This window comes from Hyperoodon ampullatus (genome assembly GCF_949752795.1).
Source record: "Hyperoodon ampullatus genome assembly, chromosome: 17".
Classification (NCBI taxonomy): Eukaryota; Metazoa; Chordata; class Mammalia; order Artiodactyla; family Ziphiidae; genus Hyperoodon; species Hyperoodon ampullatus.
The window spans coordinates 31581931-31601381 of record NC_136930.1 but is presented as its reverse complement, the minus strand read 5'-3'; the positions used below and the strand labels follow the sequence as shown (position 1 = coordinate 31601381).

At 36.7% G+C, this 19451-nt stretch overlaps 1 protein-coding gene across 1 annotated transcript in view; it reads left to right on the top strand.

The window, feature by feature from the left end:
* NBN (nibrin) overlaps positions 1 to 2856 on the top strand; it is a gene marked incomplete at its 5' end in the record, with an annotated part of 46022 nt that extends 43166 nt beyond the window's left edge. The window contains 2 exon segments of the mRNA XM_079722821.1: positions 1478 to 1527; positions 2687 to 2856. Coding sequence (XP_079578947.1) covers positions 1478 to 1527; positions 2687 to 2717 — 81 coding nt within the window. The 3' untranslated portion in view covers positions 2718 to 2856.
* Positions 2857 to 19451: the final 16595 nt, after the last annotated feature.

Here is a 19451-nt window from a genome sequence, read left to right as displayed (position 1 = left end):
AGATGTAATTTCAGTTTGACATTTCACTGTATGACTAGAAAATCATTCTATAAGTTTGAATCCCTGCAAGTCTTCTTCTAGGCCCTTTCCAAAGACTCAGAAGCAGTGTAACAGCCTGGTTAATAGGTGGTGCTTTTATTCAAGGAGACCTGGTCAATACCAGTTCTTCCATATGACAATTTTTTGATTTTCTACAACGTACTTAACCTAAGTCTCTGCTTCCTTATTGGTTAAAATTGGAATAATAGTGTAAAAGTAGTAATGAGATTATATGAAGATTAAATGAGTTCTTTTTAGAAACAGTTTTAAGATAGTATCTGGAAGTACACAAATGTAAATTACTTACAGTAAACAAACAGTATCTCTATTCAGAGAACTTACAGTTTTTTAGTGGAGATGTGATATAAATAATTATAACAGAAGATAGAAATTGATGAACATCTAGGAGTCACATAGGTAAAGTTCTGTGGGAGCTCTTCATAGCAGACTTACTTTTAAATGAAGAGGATTAGAAAGCCATTGTTAAAGAGGTGAAGAACATGTTCCTTGATGCATAGTAGACACTAAACAATTATTGAGTGAATGCACCTTGAAAGATGGTCAGATGTGGAAAGAGGAGGATACTGTATCACACTTCTTGTCATGAAAAAAGCAGAGAGGGTCCCAGTATATTTGTTCGGAGGTGAGCCTGGTTTTTTGTTTGTTTTGTTTGTTTTGTCTTTTTGTGTGATTCAGTTTAACTGGCATAGAGGGTTCATGAAGAGGAGAGTGAGAAGTGATTGAGGAAGTAGAATGGAGCCAGGTTATGAAGAGCCTTTCCCATTTAAGGGTCAGACTCATGAGTTTGTGTTTTCTTTGGTAGGTGGGAGAAGTCATTGAAGGGTTTTGAATGGCACATGATAGGATCATACATACTGAAGTCCATCATACTGGACTTTAGGAAGATGTACCCAGCACAGGGTATTTCCAGTCCTAACTGTCAAAGGTGCTTTAGGAGTTTGGTGAGTTTGTGTTTTAAATTATTTTGTGGGTGAGGTGATTCAGCAGCAACTTCTGAGTCCTGATTTGGGGCTGTGAGGAAGAGAGCCACTTTACCTGCAGAGCTGCTCTGGTTGAAGGTGGGGTAAATATTGCCCTCTCAGCCCCTCCATCAGTGGTATGATCTCAAAACACTGAAATTTCATTTAGTAAAAGGGTTCTCCTGGAAAAAAATGGTTAAAAACTCAACAAGCTAGCAATGTATGTGTTGGTTGCCTTTGAGAGGAGATTGGCTGGAGAAAGTTGTTCAATTAGAGGACTTTTGCAGTAATCTCGGCATGAAGTGAATACGGAACAGACCTGTTGAATGGGCAAGAAGTCATAGAGGCAAAAACTTACAGACCTGGTGATCTCTAGGATGTGATCACCCAGCATGGCAATTTCATTAACTATATTTTCATCACTTAGCAAGTTTTTGAAACTATGTTAATTTTGACAGGTGCAAAATCAACATGCAAAAGAAGAATCTCTTGCCGATGAACTCTTTAGGTAAAGTTTAATTTCAGTTTTCTCCTGAATCTTTGTATATAAAATTCATTTCTATTGATAGAGTTTAAATATTTGTTTCTTCTATCCTTAGAAATAGACACTTCAGTACCTTCACTGAAAGAATATTTTGTCTTGTTTTTAATATAGGTATTTCTTTTTACTACTTGAGCACCTCTTAATTGGGTTTACTGGATATAGCTTCAAGGTTTGAGCTTAATTCACTTATACTATATCACAAGATATTTAAAATTTATTTGGGGCATTTAGGCAAAAGAAGGGTCCTGAGCTGGGTGAATTTGGCTGATAAATTTGTGAGATTTTCAGCTCTGAGTAAAAGTATGAATGAATGGGGTTTTGAAAGAAGACAAGTAAAATACCAGACCATTTGTTAGTTTTATTTGGCACATACATAAAAATAAGAAGCTGGATTAGAGTTTCAAAGCAGGTTTTTGTGGGAGGGTTAGAGGAGTTATAATGGATGATTATAATTTAATTCTGATTTAACATTTTCAGCATTCCTGCAGACCCAACAAACATTATAATAATTAGCTCACAAATATTCATAAACAATATTGTAGGTAGATACTGGCTAGGGGAGAATAACGTTTTCCCAAGAAATACTGTATTTTTGAGTCTGTTTTGTAACCAATTTGATTCTTTAATTTCATTATTGACAGTGTGAATCATTGATGAAAATGTTGACAAATGGTGCTGATTTTTCATAAGTACAGTCAGATGGGAATAGTTGCCCAACTACATTGTTTGTTATAGGAGAAGACTTTACAACATAATTATATTTTAGGTTCATTATGCTCTTGGTGAAAATGGTATAATTTAATTTGGGAGTGGAGAGGTTTGCAGCCATCCTGGAGGAAGTATAAAAACATGTATTAATTTTTAAACTGTTGTTTTCATTAATTATTTTAGTGCTTTTACAGGATTTTTTTGATGATGTTTTACCAAATATTCATCAAAGCAGCATCAAAAGGATAAATGACAGTAAAAATGTCAGTGCTTAATACCTGATCCCAAGGATAAAATTAGCATTCTCATTTCTGTTTGCAAAAGTGTGTCTATATTTTGAAAGCCCTATAACTTGAAAAGTGAAAGGAATGCTGTCATTTATCTAGATATCATTTAACTGTTTCTTTCTTTGCAGATACAATCCTAATGTAAAAAGGAGAAGATAACAGGGTTTTATGAAGAAGCCATGGAAAAACATTTCCTATCAAGTATTTACATCGAGTTTCCTCTGGGATACATGCATATAGTGTATAGAAGATTTAAGTTTATGGCCTAAATTTGTTAAATAAAATGAACAAAACTCCATTTCTTTTGTGTGTGACAATTAGTATTGTTTATTCTGTTTTCAGTCTTTGTTATCTAACCTTTTATAATATTTTTTGTCATTTTTAAATGTTACTTTAACTTACTGAATAGTTACTATGGTCACAGTTCAAAATTCTAAAAGTATAAAAAGGGTAAAAGATTAAAAGTTCTCCCTTCTACCACTGTCCTAGCTATTCGTTTCCCCTCCTCTGAAAAAATCCATGACACTCATTTCTTATGAGTCTTTACAGAGATTTTTAATGTCTATTCAAATTTCTCTGCATATCATTTTTCAGTAATTTCCTATAAAAATGATAGCATAATATATACAGTGTTCTGTACCTTATTCTTCACTGACTAGATTGGAAGGTTATAGTCATATCCGAACATAATTTTTTTCTGTTTATTATTTTTTTCTTTTCCATTATGCCATAGTCTTCCCTGAGCTGAAGTAACCCAAGTGAAATAGATTTCAGTATTGAAGATGTCACCCACATATTATTCTAGTACTGGAAATGATAGTGGAAGACTTCATCAAGCTTCTGGATAGATCTCACTAGAATGAGATAAGACCTATTTGGTGGTCTTACTGAGCTGGGTGTTTTGAGCCTTTTTAGAATCCTAGTTTTTGTATCTATAAAGTAGAAATGGTAAGATTGTCTTCATCCTACCTTAAAGGGAGATAGTAAGAAAAAAAAGAATGTCTTTTTCCAAATTTTGTCATATAGACAGCTTTGGCTGTACATTATAATTAGGGTAAAGTCTTTTTATCTGCTCTAAGGACTGATGCATTTTGTCTTAGGAGGTAGAACATGCTTTTTATACTGACTGAAAACTTCCTAGTTTCACGTAGGTTCTGCCACCCCTTTTTAGGTTGTGAGAGATAGCCTAGCGTGAAAAGTTATATCATAAGTTAATTTGTAGTGTTGCTAAGCCTGCATGGAAGATTTAGTGTTCCTTCATATTCAGTCAGGGGAAGTCACCACATTTAAGTATCTGGCTAATCTCCTTTCAGGAGATAGTTTTTAAATGTCCTAGCTTTTTCTTGTTTCTTTGTTATTATCCCTTCAAATTCTTTGTTTAGGAAACACTATTAAATGTGTATTTTATATAAAACTTTGCCCTCCACAACATTGAAAGAATTCGAAGATAAATGAATAATGGTCTCTCTAACTTTCTAGGAGTAGTCTAAAAGCTCAAACACTCCAGAACTGACTTGAGTTTTTTAAATTCCCTTTAAGTTCTGTTTAGCTTAGAAAGTATTGTTAAATAGATGAAAGATGTTTGCCATTGCTTTGCATAGATCCTTCAGTGCTGCACAATTTTTATAAAGCTCTTAGCTCTGCCCTGAACAACTTTAGTCACACCCATGCTTGGGTAAGGTATGTACCTTTTCCCTTGGATTTTTGGAGGACTCTTGTAAGCCTTTACATGTTTTAGGAGAAAGAGGGGAGGTATAACTTGCCACCTCCCTTTCTTAGATGAATGGGAACTCTGTCCCCATTTTTGACCTGGGCCTTTAGGTGGTGGCAGGGAAGAGGTAGCCTGGCCTTTGGCCATAATCTCACAATTGTCCACTGCCCAGCAGCACTTTTTTTTTTTTTAACATCTTTATTGGAGTATAATTGCTTTACAGTGTTCTGTTAGTTTCTGCTGTATAACAAAGTGAATCAGCTATGTGTATACGTATACCCCATATCCCCTCCCTCTTGTGTCTCCCTCTCACCCTCCTTATCCCACCCTACTAGGTAAAAGCACCAAGCTGATCTCCCGGTGCTATACGGCTGCTTCCCACTAGCTATTTTACATTTGGTAGTGTATATATGTCAATGCTACTCTCTTACTTCGTCCCAGCTTACCCTTCCCCCTCCCTGTGTCCTCAAGTCCATTCTCTATGTCTGTGTCTTTATTCCTGTCCTGCCCTGAGGTTCATGAGAACCGTTTTTGGGTTTTTTTTAGATTCCATATATATGTGTTAGCATACGGTATTTTTCTCTCTCTCTGACTTCACTCTGTATGACAGACTCTAGGTCCATCCACCTCACTGCAAATAAGTCAGTTTCATTTCTTTTTATGGCTGAGTAATATTCCATTGTATATATGTGCCACATCTTTATCCATTCATCTACCGATGGACACTTAGGTTGCTAACATATCCTGGCTATTGTAAATAGTGCTGCAGTGAACATTGTGGTACATGACTTTGTGAATTTTGGTTTTCTCAAGGTATATGCCCAGTAGTGGGATTGCTGGGTCATATGGTAATTCTATTTTTAGTATTTTAAGGAACCTGCATACTGTTCTCCATAGTGGCTGTACCAGTTTACACTCCCACCAACAGTGTAAGAGGGTTCCCTTTCTCCACACCCTCTCCAGCATTTATTGTTTGTAGATTTTTGATGATGGCCATTCTGACCTGTGTGAGGTGATACCTCATTGTAGTTTTGATTTGCATTTCTCAAATGATTAGTGATGTTGAGTATCTTTTCATGTGTTTGTTGGCAATCTGTATATCTTTGGAGAAATGTCTGTTTACATCATCTGCCAATTTTTGGATTGGGTTGTTTGTTTTTTTGATATTGAGCTGCATGAGCTGCTTGTATGTTTTGGAGATTAATCCCTTGTCAGTTGCTTCATTTGCAAATATTTTCTTCCATTCTGAGCATTTTTTTTTTGTCTTTTTTATGGTTTCCTTTGCTGTGCAAAAGCTTTTAACTTTCATTAGGTCCCATTTGTTTATTTTTGTTTTTATTTCCATTTCTCTGGGAGGTGGATCAAAAAGGATCTCCAGCAGCACTTTTTAAGTTGCATACCCCCTTCCCTTTCTCTAGGTATAATGCTCTTTCTACCCAGAAGTATCTTCCTTACAGATTTCTTCCTAATTTGTTAACTGAAACCTTGTGGTTGGTCACACTAGTGGAGTCTATATTTGCTTATTTGAATGATCATGATCCATATTCCTTCCTAAGAGATCAAAGCACATTGAGACTTAGGTAAAGTTTTCTCCTCCCTCAAGTTAACAAATTTACTGGTGTAGAGTTCATAATATTCCTGTATTAAGCTTTTAATGTCTGTATAATATATAGTGATGTCTCTTTTGTTCTTTTCAGAGATTGTGTTCTTTTTTTTTACTTGATCAATCTAGGTAGAGGTTTATCAATTCTGTTCTAAAAATTTTTAAGAATGTTTAGTTTCATTGATCTCTACTTTTTGTCTTCTGTTTCATTGATTTTCACTCTTTATTTCCTACCTTCTACTTACTTTGTGTTTAAATTTGCTCTTATTTTTCTAGCCCCTGCAGATGGAAACTTAGATCATTGATTTTAAACCTGTCTTCTTTTCTAATATTAGAATTTAAAACTATATGTTTCCCTCTGTGCACTGCATTAGCTGCATGTGACAACTTTGGATATTTGTGTTATTATTCAATACAAAATATGTTTTAATCTCCTTGTGCTTTCTTCATTGACATGTGGATTAGCTATTTAATTTCCAAATAAAAGTTCTCTGTGTATCCAAAGATACAATAGCTAGTTGTTACCAGTTCTTTGTTACTGCTTTCTAAATTAATTGCACTATGGTGAGAGATGTATTTAGTAAGAATTTCAGTCTTTGGAAATTTTTTGCAATTTGTTTTATCACAAGCATATGGTTGGTCTGTTTGTGTTCTATATGCACTTAAAAATAAAGTGTATTATGCAGTTTGTGGGTATAGGTGTTCTATAAATGTCAGGTCAGTGGTTAATAATACTATTGAAATCTTTAATATACTAATTTTTTTTCTCCTTGACCAGTTACTGAAAGATGCATATTAAAATCTCCAACTGTAGTTGTGGATTTGTCTATTTCTCCCTTTAGTTTTGTCCATTTTTACTTCATATATCTTTAAGTTTTATTGAGGTATAAATTAGTTTAAGGTATACAACATAATGATTTGATATATGTACATATTGTGAAATGATTACCACAAGTTTATTTAACCTCAATCACCTCACATAGTTACAAATTTTTATTCTCTCGTGATGAGAACTTTTAACATGACATCTTAAAGATCACCAACTTTTAAATAAACAATACAGTATTGTTAAAGGTAGTCAAGATGCTGTGCATTCAATACCCAGAACCTGTTTATCTTATAACTGGAAGTTTGTTGTACCTTTTGACCACCCTGATCCATTTTCCTTACCCCGCTCCCTCAGGCAACCACCATTGTGTTCTCTGTTTCCGTAAGTTGGTTTTTTTTAGATTCCACATGAGTGAGGTCATACAGTATTTGCCTTTCTCTGCCATTTTAGTATAATGGCCTCAAAATTCATCCATGTTGTAACAGATAACAGGATTTCCTTTTTTATGGCTGGGTAATATCCCATTGTATATATATACCACATTTTCTTTATTTGTCCATTGATGGACACCTAAGTTATTTCCATGTCTTGGCTATTGTAAATAATGCTTCAGTGAAACAGAGGTGCATATATTTCTCTGAGACAGTGATTTTCTTTCCTTCAGACATATAGCCAGAAGTGGAGTTGCTGGGTAATATGATGTATTTTTTAAAAACTTTTTGAGGAACTTTCATACTGTTTTCCATAGTAGCTACACGAATTTACATCCCCATCAACAGTGCACAAGTGTTCCCTTTTCCCTACATCCTAGCCAACGCTTGTTATCTCATCTTTTTGATGATAGCCATTCTAATAGCTGTGAGATACTTTTGATTTGATTTCCCTGATGGTTAGTGATGTTGACCACTTTTTCATGTACTTGTTGGCTATCTGTATTCATTGGAGAAATATCTATTCAGTTTCTCTGTCCATTTGTTAATTGGATTGTTTGATTTTTGCTATTGAGTTCTTTATATATTTTAGATATTAATCCCATATCAGATATATGTTTTGCCTATATTGCATATATTTTCTCCCATTCCATAGGTTGACATTTCATTTTGTTGATGGTTTTCTTTGACATGCAGAAGCTTTTTAGTTTGATATAGTCCCACTCGTTTATTTTTCTTTTATTGGCTTTGCCTTTTTTGTCAAATCCAAAAAAAAAAAAAAATCATTGCCAAGACCTCTGTCAAGGAGTTTACCTCCTATGGTTTCTTCTAGGAATTTTATGCTTTCAGGTCTCACAGTCCAGTTTTTAATATATTTTGCCTTGATTTTTGTATATGGTGTAAGATAATGGTCCAGTTTCAGTTGTTTACATTTGGCTGTCCAGTTTTCCTAGCACCATTTATTACAGAAACTATCCTTTCCCCATTTTATATTCATGGATCCTTTGTCAAAAATTAATTGACTGTAAATGCATGGCTTTAAATCTGGGCTCTCTATTATGTTTGATTGATCTATGTGTATTTTTATGCCAATACTGTACTGTTTTGATTGATATAGCTTTGTAATATACTTTGAAATCAGGAAGTGTTATGCCTCTAGCTTTGCTCTTTCTAAAGACTCCTTTGGTTTTTTAAGTTTTTTGTGGTTCCATACAAATTTTACAATTATTTGTTCTATTTTTGTGAAAAATGCCACTGGAATTTTGGTAAGGATTTCACTGAATCTGTACACTGCTTTGTGTAGGATGGATATTTTAACAATATCAACTATTTCAGTCCCTGAGCTGGCTTAATTAATGCTGGCTTTATAAAACGAGGTTGGAAGTGTTCCCTTCTCTTCAGATTTTTGGACTCACTTGAGAAGGATGGATATTAATTACTCCTTAAATATTTTGTAGAATTCACCAGTTAAGACATTTAGTCCTGGACTTTTCTTTGTTGGGAGATTTTTGATTATTGATTCAATCTCCTTAGTAGTAATTGTAATTGTTTATCACAGCAGGGTATTGAAATCCCCTACTGTTATTGTATTGCTGTCTCTTTCTTCCTTCAAATCTGTTAATATTTGCTTACATGTTTAGGTGCTACTATGTTGGGTGCGTAAATATTTATGTTTGCTATATCCTCTTGTTGGATTGACCCTTAATACTATGTAATGACCTTCTTTGTCTTGTATTATACTCTGGATAGAAGTCTATTTTGTCTGATAAAAGCATAGCTACTTCTGGTTTCTTTTCATTTTCATTTACATGGAATATCTTTTTCTATCTCTTCACTTTCAGTTTGTGTGTATCCTTAAAGCTACAGTGAGTCTCTTGTAGGCAGCATATAGTTTGGTTTGTTTGTTTGTTTGTTTATCCATTCAGCCATTTTATGTCTTTTGATTGGAGAATTTAGTCCATTTACATTTAAAGTAGCTATTGATAGTGTGAACTTACTATTGCCATTTTGTTGTTTTCTGACTAATTTAAATTGTTTTCCAATTCATTTGTTCCTTCTTATCTTGTTCTCTTCCTTTGTGATTTGATTATTTTCTATAGTGGTATGTTTAGATTCCTTTATCTTTTGTGTATGTACTGTAGGTTTTTGCTTTGTGGTTTCTATGAGGCTTACATAAAACATCTTTTAGTTATAATAGTCTATTTTAAACTGATAACAACTTTGAATGCATACTAAGCTCTGCATTTTTACTCTTCCCACCCCCATGTTTTATGTTTTTGATGTCACAATTTACATCTTTTTACCTTATGTAACCATTAATAAATTATTGTAGCTATAATTATTTTTTTCTACTTTTGTCTTTTAACCTTTATACTAGATTTTTAAGTGATTTACTCATCACCATTACATTTTTCTAAATTTAACTATATTTACCAGAGATTATATTTTCATATGTTTTTCTGTTACTAATTAGCATCTTTCTTTTCAGCTTGAAGAAGTCCCTTTAACATTTCTTGTAAGGCCAGTTGAGTGGTGATGAACTCCTTTAGCTATTGCTGTCTGGAAAATCTCTCCTTTGATTCAGAAGGACAGAACAATTCAGAACGTTGCTAGGTGGAGTATTCTTGGTTGGCAAGTTTTGTGTTTTTTTTTGTTTGTTTTTTTCTCAACAATTTGATTATATCATTACATTCCGTTTTGGCCTGCCATGTTTATGTTGACTAATCTAGTCACTTTGTTCATGCATTGTTCTGACCTCAGTGGTCATCTTTATGGCTATGAATCTGATCTCTTTATTAGCTAACTAAACCATTTACCTCCATCACTCCTCTGCTTCTGGGTTTTTATCTCTTTCTTCTGGAACATATTCCTATGTTTCTTCATTTGCCTTGACTCTCTGTGTTGGTTTCAGTGTATTAGTTAACATAGCCACCTCTCCCAGTACTGACAGAGTGTTCTCATGTAGGAGATAAAGCTTATCATTCAGTCAGGCCCTAGCTCTTAGTTAGCTCTCAAATCTTTGTGATCATCAAAGCCACCAAATTTGTTCTTAGTGGCTTCCAGTAGTTGAGGATGTGCCAAGTTCTGTAAATGTCCTAAAGGGGAAGAACTCAGCACTTAGATGTAGGCTGATTAAAAGCTGGACCCTCAGCAGCTTTTTAAAGCATTCAGGTAGATCTCTTTCATAGAACTGTGGCTGGGAGTTTCTGTCTCCCTTCTGCACTGGGCCCAGGTGGGGATAGCCAGTTAAGAACTATTTCCTTTTTGCTACAATGCTATGTGATCCATAAATACAAACTCCTTCCAGTGAGATATTGGTGATTTGGATTTGGCTACAGGGAAAATGCAGATAAAGTGTCTGCTGGCTTCCCTGATCCTTGGGTAGGATTGAAACTGAGTGGGGCCTGGACACGGAGGTGTCCTTTGGTCCACCATTTCTTATAGGCAAGACTCCAGCCTCCATGACCTTCCCTGAGTTCCAAAGGGTGGATTTGAACAGTTGCTAATCAAGGGAGGAGCAGCCAAGAAACCACCTGAGGCAAGATTAAAGGGACCAGAAAAGCTCATCAAGATTAAGAGACCACCTGAGACAATATTAAGGGAGTGAAAGCCCTGCTCACATCCTAATCTTGTCAGAGAACCACCTTTGAACCACTGTTATAAAACCTTCACCAAATCCTCTGAGGTTAAGACACATAGTTTTTCGAGGCAGAAGCCCAGTGTGTCTCCCTTTGCCTGGCAAAGCAATAAAGCCATCCTCTTCTACTTAACCCAAAACTCTGTCTCCAGGATTTGGTTCGGCACTGCTGTATAGAGAGGCCGAGCTTTGGTAACAGGATGTCAGTCTCTACCTAGATATAAGCTGAATTAGAAGTCTGACCCTAAGGCTGCAGCTTTTAAGATATGTGAATAGGCGTCTTTCATGGAAAGACTAGGAAAAGGGAATTTCTGTCTGCTGCCTCTGCATTGATCCCTGCGGGATAACTGGCCAAGAACTGTTTATTTGCTACATCCCTGTTGAACCTGTGAACCCAAGCTCTGCTGGCCACCAGAGCCAGAGTATCAAGGAGTATATCCTCTGAGTGGCAGCCACAAAACCTTGGGCACCAGACATGTGCACAAGCTTCTTTTGGGGTGACACCAGAGTAACCTGGAGTGGGGCAGACGGGTAATGCAAAACATGACAGCTGCTGGTCTCCGGAGAGGGTAGCAGTCTGTCCCTAGATGTGTGCTAAATTAGGAAACTGACCCTCAGGCTGCAGCTTTTAAGTTATGCAAATAAGCCTCTTTTAGGGAAAAACTAGGAGATACATAGGCATTTTTGTCTGCTGCCTCTGTGCTGAGCCCTGATGGGCTAGCCACAGCAAGTCCAAGCCAGTTAAGAACTGTTTCCTTTTTGCTATAGTCTTGTGGGTCTTGTGTACACAAGTCTCACTGGCTTTCAGATATAGATTGTTTTGGGGGCATAGCCCTCAGATGGAAGTCTTGAAGTTGGGGTGCTTGATGTTGGGTCCAAACCCTTCACTTCTCAGGGAGGAGTTGGGAGTTCTTTCCAATTGTCACTGCCAGAGGTGGGTTTTCTGGCAAGAGAGTTTCTCACCTCCTACTGCTTTTTGATGTTTTTTTTTTTTTCTAATTCACTGGATATATAGGTATAATTCAGCTAATTTCTAGATTTCTTTCAGAGGGAAGTGTTCTGTGTGTAGCTGCAGATTCAATGTACAGATTCAATTCAGGAGCCTCCTCTGTTGCCATCTTGGACCACAACTTTGCTTTATATATCTTGAAACTCAGAAATTAGATGCATATATTTTAAATTTTGGTATGTCTTCTGGATTTACTAAATCTTTTTTTAATGAAATCCTTCTTTATCTCTAGTAATAGTTTATCTTGAAGTCTTTCTCTTCAGTGTTTATATGCTATATCTTTTTACTTATAATCTATCAGTGTCTATATTTTCATGAGGCTCTTGTAAACAGCACATTACTGAAGTATTTTTTTTTAATCCAGTATGACGATAATTGCATTTAAACTGATGGTACTTAATCCACTTACGTTATGATTTTTTATATGGTTGGGTTGAAGTCTGTCATCATGATTTTTTCTCCTTGTCACATCTATTCTTTCCTTTTTCCTCCGTTTCTGTCTTCCTTTTTAATCAAATATTTAGGGGGAGGGAGTGGCCAAGATGGTGGAGTAGGAAGGCCCTGAGCTCACCTTCCATTGGCATACCAAAATTACATCTATTTCCAGAGCAACTATTGATGAGAATGACCTGAAGGCTAGCAGAAAAGATACCCCACAACTGAACATATAAAGAAGGAACTACAATGAAACAGGTAGGATGGGCAGAGATGTGGTATAATCAAGACCCACATTCTTGAGTAGGTGACCCACAAACAGGAGGATAATCACAACTGCAAAGGTTCCCCTTGCATAATGAGGGGTCCAAGACCCACAGTGGGGCTCCCCAGCCCAGGGGTTCTGCACCAGGAAGATGAGCCTCCAGAACATCTGACTTTGCAGGCCAGCAGGAGGGCTGGAGGACTGTAGGAAACAGAGACTCCTCTCTTAAAGGGCACATGCAAAATATCACACACTCTGACCACTAGCACAGAGGCAGTAATTTGAAAGGAGCCTGGGTCAGACTCACTTGCTGATATTGGAGAGACTCCTAGAGAAGTAGGAAGAAACGACTTCCCCTGGGGACTTAGACACTAGCAGCAGCCATTTTGGGGAGCTTGTATCACAAGGACACTGGTGCTGCCAAGTACCATTTTGGAGTCCTCTCTAGCTTATTAGCACTGGAGGCATAACCTGCGCACCAGCCAGTTTGTGCCAGTGTCAGGATCCTCCAGGACAAGCAGCCAGCTGTGTGGGGACACAGACTTGCCTGCTAGCAGGATGGCGTCAGCCCTGGGACGTTCCTGGGCTTAGCCAACCAAGCAAGGTGCCAGCTCCACCTACCTGCATGCCCACAGTAGTTGGCCTTGCCACAACAGAAGAGCCCACATGGGTGGCACCCCTAGAGGATATAGCTCTAGTGACCAGAGGGGAATGTGTTGCTGTGCCCCATAGGACATCTCCTTCATAAGGCCACTTCTCCAAGATCAGGAAATGTAACCAACCTAATATACAGAAATGAAAACAGACAAAACGTGGTGACAGAGGAATATGTTTTAAATGAAGGAATAAGGTAAAACCCCAGAGAAAGAACTAAGCAAAATGGAGATAAGCAATCTACCCAATAAAGAGTTCAGGGCAACAATCATGAAGATACTCAATGAACTCAGGAGAAGAATGGATGAACACAGTGAGAAGTTTAACAGAAAAGAGAAGAACCAAACAGTTGGAGAATACAATAACTGAAAAAAATGCACTAGAAGGAATCAACAGAATAGATGATATGGAGGCACAAATCAGGGAACTGGAAGAGTAGTGAGCATCATACAAGCTGAGGAGAAAAATGAAAAAAAGAATTTTAAAAAATAAGGACAGTTTAAGACACCTCTGAGACAAAATTAAGCCTACTAACATTCATATTATAGGAGTCCGAGAAGGAGAGGAGTAAGAGAAAGGAGCAGAGAACATATTCGAAGGTGTCATAACTGAAAACTTCCCTAACCTGGGAAAAGAAATAGACATCCAGGTCCAGGAAGAACAGAGAGTCCCAAGCAAGATCAACCCAAAGAGGTTAACACCAAGACACATTATAATTAAAATGGTAAAAATTAGAGAGAGAGAATCTCAAAACAACAAGGGAAAAGCAACTAGTTACTTACAAGGAAATGCCCATAAGATAATCAGCTGACTTTCAGCAGAAACTTTGCAGGCCACAAGGGAGTGTCAGAATATGTTTAAAGTGATGAAAAAATCTACAGTCAAGGGGCTTCCCTGGTGGCGCAGTGGTTGAGAGTCCGCCTGCCGATGCAGGGGATACGGGTTCGTGCCCCGGTCTGGGAAGATCCCACATGCCGCGGAGCGGCTGGGCCCGTGAGCCATGGCCACTGAGCCTGCGCATCTGGAGCCTGTGCCCTGCAACGGGAGTGGCCACAGCAGTGAGAGGCCCGCGTACCGCAAAAAAAAAAAAAAAAAAAAAAAAAATCTACAGTCAAGAATACTCTATGCAGCAAGGCTATCATTCAGATACATATGACAGAGAAATAGTTTTACAGACAAGCAAAAGCTAAAAGAGTTTAGCGCCACTAAACTGGCTTTACAAGAAATGTTAAAAGGAACGTCTCTAAATGGAAAAGAAAAGACCGTAATTAGAAATAGGAAAATTTCTAAAACTAATAAAATCATCTATATCCATAATAACTTATTAAGGGATACATAATATATATATATATATATATATATATATATATATATATGTATAGATATAGATATATACACACCTCATGGTAAGCACAAACAAAAAAACCTATAATAGATACACAAAAAAGAGAAAGGAATCCAAACATAACACTCAAAATAGTCATCAAATCACAAGGAAAGAGTGCAAAAGAAGAAAGGAACAAAAAGGAACTACAAAAACAACCCCAAAATAATTAACAAAACTGTAATATCTACGTACCTATCAATAATGACTTTAAATGTAAATGGACTAAAAGCTCCAGTGAAAAGACATAGAGTGGCTGAATGGCTAAACAAACAAGACCTATATATCCTGCCTACAAGAGACTCACTTCGGCTCTAAAGACACACACAGACTGAAAGTGAGGGAATGGAAAAAGGTATTCCATGCAAATGGGAATGAAAAGAAAACTGGTGTGGCAATACTAATTTCAAACAAAATAGATTTTAAAATAAAGACTGTAACAAGAGACAAGTAGAATATTACATAATAATAAAGGGATCACTCCAAAAAGATATAACAATTATAAATATATGTGAACACAACATAGGAGCACCTAAATACATAAAGCAAATATTAACAAAGATAAACGGATACTGAAGCCCCCGCATCTAGAGCTCATGATCCACAACAAGAAAAGCCACTGCAATGAGAAGCCCTCTTGCCACAACTAGAGAAAGCCTGTGTGCAGCTACGAAGACCCAACACAGCCCAAAAAAAAAAAAAAAATTCCAAATAAAGGACTTCCCTGGTGGTGTGGTGGTTAAGAATCCACCTGCCAATGCAGGGGACACAGGTTCGAGCCCTGGTCCGGGACGATCCCACATGCTGCAGAGCAACTACGTCCATGCACCACAACTACTGAGCCTGCACTCTAGAGCCCACGAGCCACAACTACTAAGCCCGTGTGCCACAACTACTGAAGCCCATGTGCCTAGAGCCTGTGCTCTGCAACAAAGACAAGCCACCGACATGAGAAGCCCACGCACTGCAATGAAGAGTAGCCCCCACTTGCCACAACTAGAGAAAGTCTGCACACAGCAACAAAGACCCAATGCAGCCATAAATAAATAAATAAATAAATAAATTTATATATTAAACAAAGATAAATGGAGAATACAGTAATAGTAGGGTACTTTAACATCTCACTTACATCAAGGGATATCATCCAAAGAGAAAGTCAATTATGAAACACTGACCTTAAATTACACATTAGTCAGATAGCCTTAATGGATATATTTAGAACATTCCACCCAAAAGCAACAGAGTACATACTCTTTTCCAAGTGCATATGGAACAATCTCTAGGACAGAACACATGCGAGAACAGAAAACAAGTCTTAATAAAATCATAATTAAGGTTTTCTAACCTTACCGGTATGAGACTAGGAATCAACTATAAGAAAAACAATTCAACCCTGCAAAACACACAAACATGTGGAGACTGAACAAGCAATGGGTAAAAAAAAAAAAAAAAGAAAAGAAATTTAAAAATACCTAGAGACAAATCAAAATGGAAACACAATGATTCAAAATGTATGGGAAAGCAGTTCTATAGCAATACTCACCTTCCTCAAGAAACAAGAAAAATCTCAAATAACCTAATCTTACACCTAAAGAAGTAGAAAAAAAGCAATCCTCTCCCCCAAGTTTCATAGAAGGAAAGAAGTAGTAAAGATCAGAGCAGGAATAAATGAAATAGAGATGAAAAAACCAAAATACATATCAATGAAACTAAGAGCTGGTTCTTTAAAAAGATAAACAAAATTGATAAACCTCTGGCCATATTTATCAAGAAAGAAAAAAGAGAGGGCTCAAATAAAATCAAAAATGAAAGAGAAGGAGTTAAAACTGGAACTAAAGAAATACAAAGGATCATAAGAGATTACTATAAACATGTGCCAATAAAATGGACAACCTAGCAGAAATGGATAAATTCCTAGAAGTGTACAATCACCCAAGATTGTATCAGGAAGAAATAGAAAATATGAACAGATCAATTACCAGTAATTAAATTGAATTAGCAATAAAAATAATAATAATAAAGTTCTAACAAAAGTCCAGGACCAGACGGCTTCACAGGTGAATTCTACAAAATATTTAAAGAATATTTAAACTATTCCAAAAAATTGAAGATGGGGACTTTCCTGGTGGCCCAGTGGTTAAGACTCCACACTCCCAATGCAGGGCACATGGGTTCGATCCTTGGTCAGGGAACTAAGATCCCACATGCCACACAGTGCAGCCAAAAATAAATAAAACAAAAAGTTGAAGATGAAGGAACACTTCTGAATTCATTCTAAGAGGCCAGCATCACTACGATAGTCAAACCAGAGACTCCACAGAAAAAAAAAATTGAGGACAATATCAATGACAAACATAAATGCAAAAATCATCAACCAAATATTAGCAAACCAAATTCAACAATACATTGAATGGATTATACCCCATGATTAAGTGGAATTTATCCCAAGGATGCAGGAATGGTTTGATATCAATCAATGTGATACACCAGGTTAACAAACTGAAGGATAAAAACCATATGATTATCTCAATAAATGCAGAAAATGTTTTGACAAAATTCAACACCCATTTGTGACAGAAACTCTCCATAAAGCAAGTATAGAAGGAACATACCTCAACATAATAAAGGCCATATATGACAAGCCAACAGCTAACATCATACTCAAAGGTGAAAAGCTGAAAGCATTCCCTCTGAGTTCAGGAACATGACAAAGATGCTCATTCTCACCACTTTCATTCAACATATTATTGGAAGTCTTAGACACAACAATCAGACAAGAAAAAGAAAAGGAATCTGAGTTGGAAAGGAATAAGTACAACTGTCACTGTAGATGACATGATAGTATATTTAGAAAATCCTAAAGATGCCACCAAAAAAAAAACCTATTAGAACTACTAAATGAATTCAATAATATTGCAGGATACAAAATTAATATATAGAAGTCTGTTGCATAGATTTTTTAAAATTAATTACTGATGAAAGAAATTGAAGATGATACAAGCAAATGGAATTATATACCAAGCTCGTAGATTGGAAAAGCTAATATTGTCAAAATAACCATACCACCCAGAGCAATCTACAAATTCAATGCAATCCCTATCAAATACCAATGGCATTTTTCACAGAATTAGACCAATAATTTAAAAATCTGTATGGAAACACAAAAGACCTCACATAGCCAAAATAATCTTGAGAAAGAACAAGGCTAGAGGAAGTATTATGCTCCCTGATTTCAAACTATACTACAAAGCTACAGTGATCAAAAGTTTTATGGTACTGGAACAAAGTAGAGAGCCCAGAAATGAGCTCATATTTCTATTGTCAATTAATCTATAACAAAGGAGGGAAGAATATACAATGGGGAAAAGATAGCCTCTTCAATAAATGGTGTTGGGAAAACTGGACAGCTATATGCAAAAGAATCAAACTGGACTACTTTCTCCCACCATATACCAAAATCAACTCAAAATGGATTCAAAACTTAATAACATTTGAAACCATAAAAACCCCAGAAGAAAACACAGGTAGTATGCTCTTTAACATTAGTCTTTCCAGTATCTTTTGGTGGATATATGTATCCTCAGGCAAGAGAAACAAAAGTAAACAAATGGGACTACATCAAACTAAAAAGCTTTGGCACAGCAAAGGAAACTGTTAACAAAATGAAAAAGTTCTACTGAATTGGGAGAAGATATATCTGATAAGGGGTTAATATCCAAAATATAAAAAGAACTCTTAAAACCCAACTTCAAGAAAACAAACCAATTGAAATAGGGGTAGAGGACTCAAAAAGACATTTTTCGAAAAAAGACATACAGATGCCCAACAGACATATGAAAAGATGCTCAACATCACTAATCATCAGAGAAATGCAATCAAAACCACAATATCGGGCTTCCCTGGTGGCGCAGTGGTTGAGAGTCCACCTGCCAATGCAGGGGACGCGGGTTCGTGCCCCAGTCCAGGAGGATCCCACGTGCCGCAGAGCAGCTGGGCCCATAAGCCATGGCTGCTGGGCCTGCACGTCCAGAGCCTCTGCTCCGCAGCGGCAGAGGCCACAGCGGTGAGAGGCCCGTGTACCGCAAACAAACAAAAAACACAATATCACCTCACATCTGTGTCAGAAGGCTGTCATCAAGACAAGTAACCAGTGTTGGTGAGCATGTGGAGGAAGGGAACCCTCTTGCACTGTTGGTGGGAATGTAAATTGGTACAACCACCATGGAAAACAGCATGGAGTTTCCTCAAAAAATTAAAAATGGAACTACCATACAATCCAGCAATTCCACGTCTGGGTATTTTTCCAACAAGAACACTAATTCAGTTAGATATATGCACCCTTGTGTTCCTTGCAGCATTATTTACAATAGCCAAGATATGGAAGCAACCTGTGTCTATGGTGTGTGTGTGTGTGTGTGTGTGTGTATGTACATATATATATGTGTGTGTGTATATATATATATATATATATAAATAATTCAGTCATAAAAAAGAATGAAATCTTGCCATTTGTGACAACATGGATGGACCTAGAGGGTATTTTGCTACATGAAATAAGTCAGAGAGAGAAAGAAAAATACCATATGGTTTCACTTATATGTGGGACCTAAAAAACAAATGAACATACATTATAAAACAGATTCCTAGATGCAGAGAACAAACAGGTCATTCTTACAGTGCAAGGGGCTGGGGGATGAATGAAATAAGTGAGGGAGATTAAGAAGTGCAAACTTCCAGTTGCAAAATAGAGTCATGGGGATGAAATGGACATCATTGGGAATATAATCAATAATGTTGTAATATCTTTGTATGATGACAGATGGTAACTAGACTTATCGTGCTTATCATTTTGTAATATACAGAAATATCAAATCACTATGTTGTGCACCTAGGAAAAAATAAAAATTTTAAAATGTTTTTTGGTATTCTACTTTA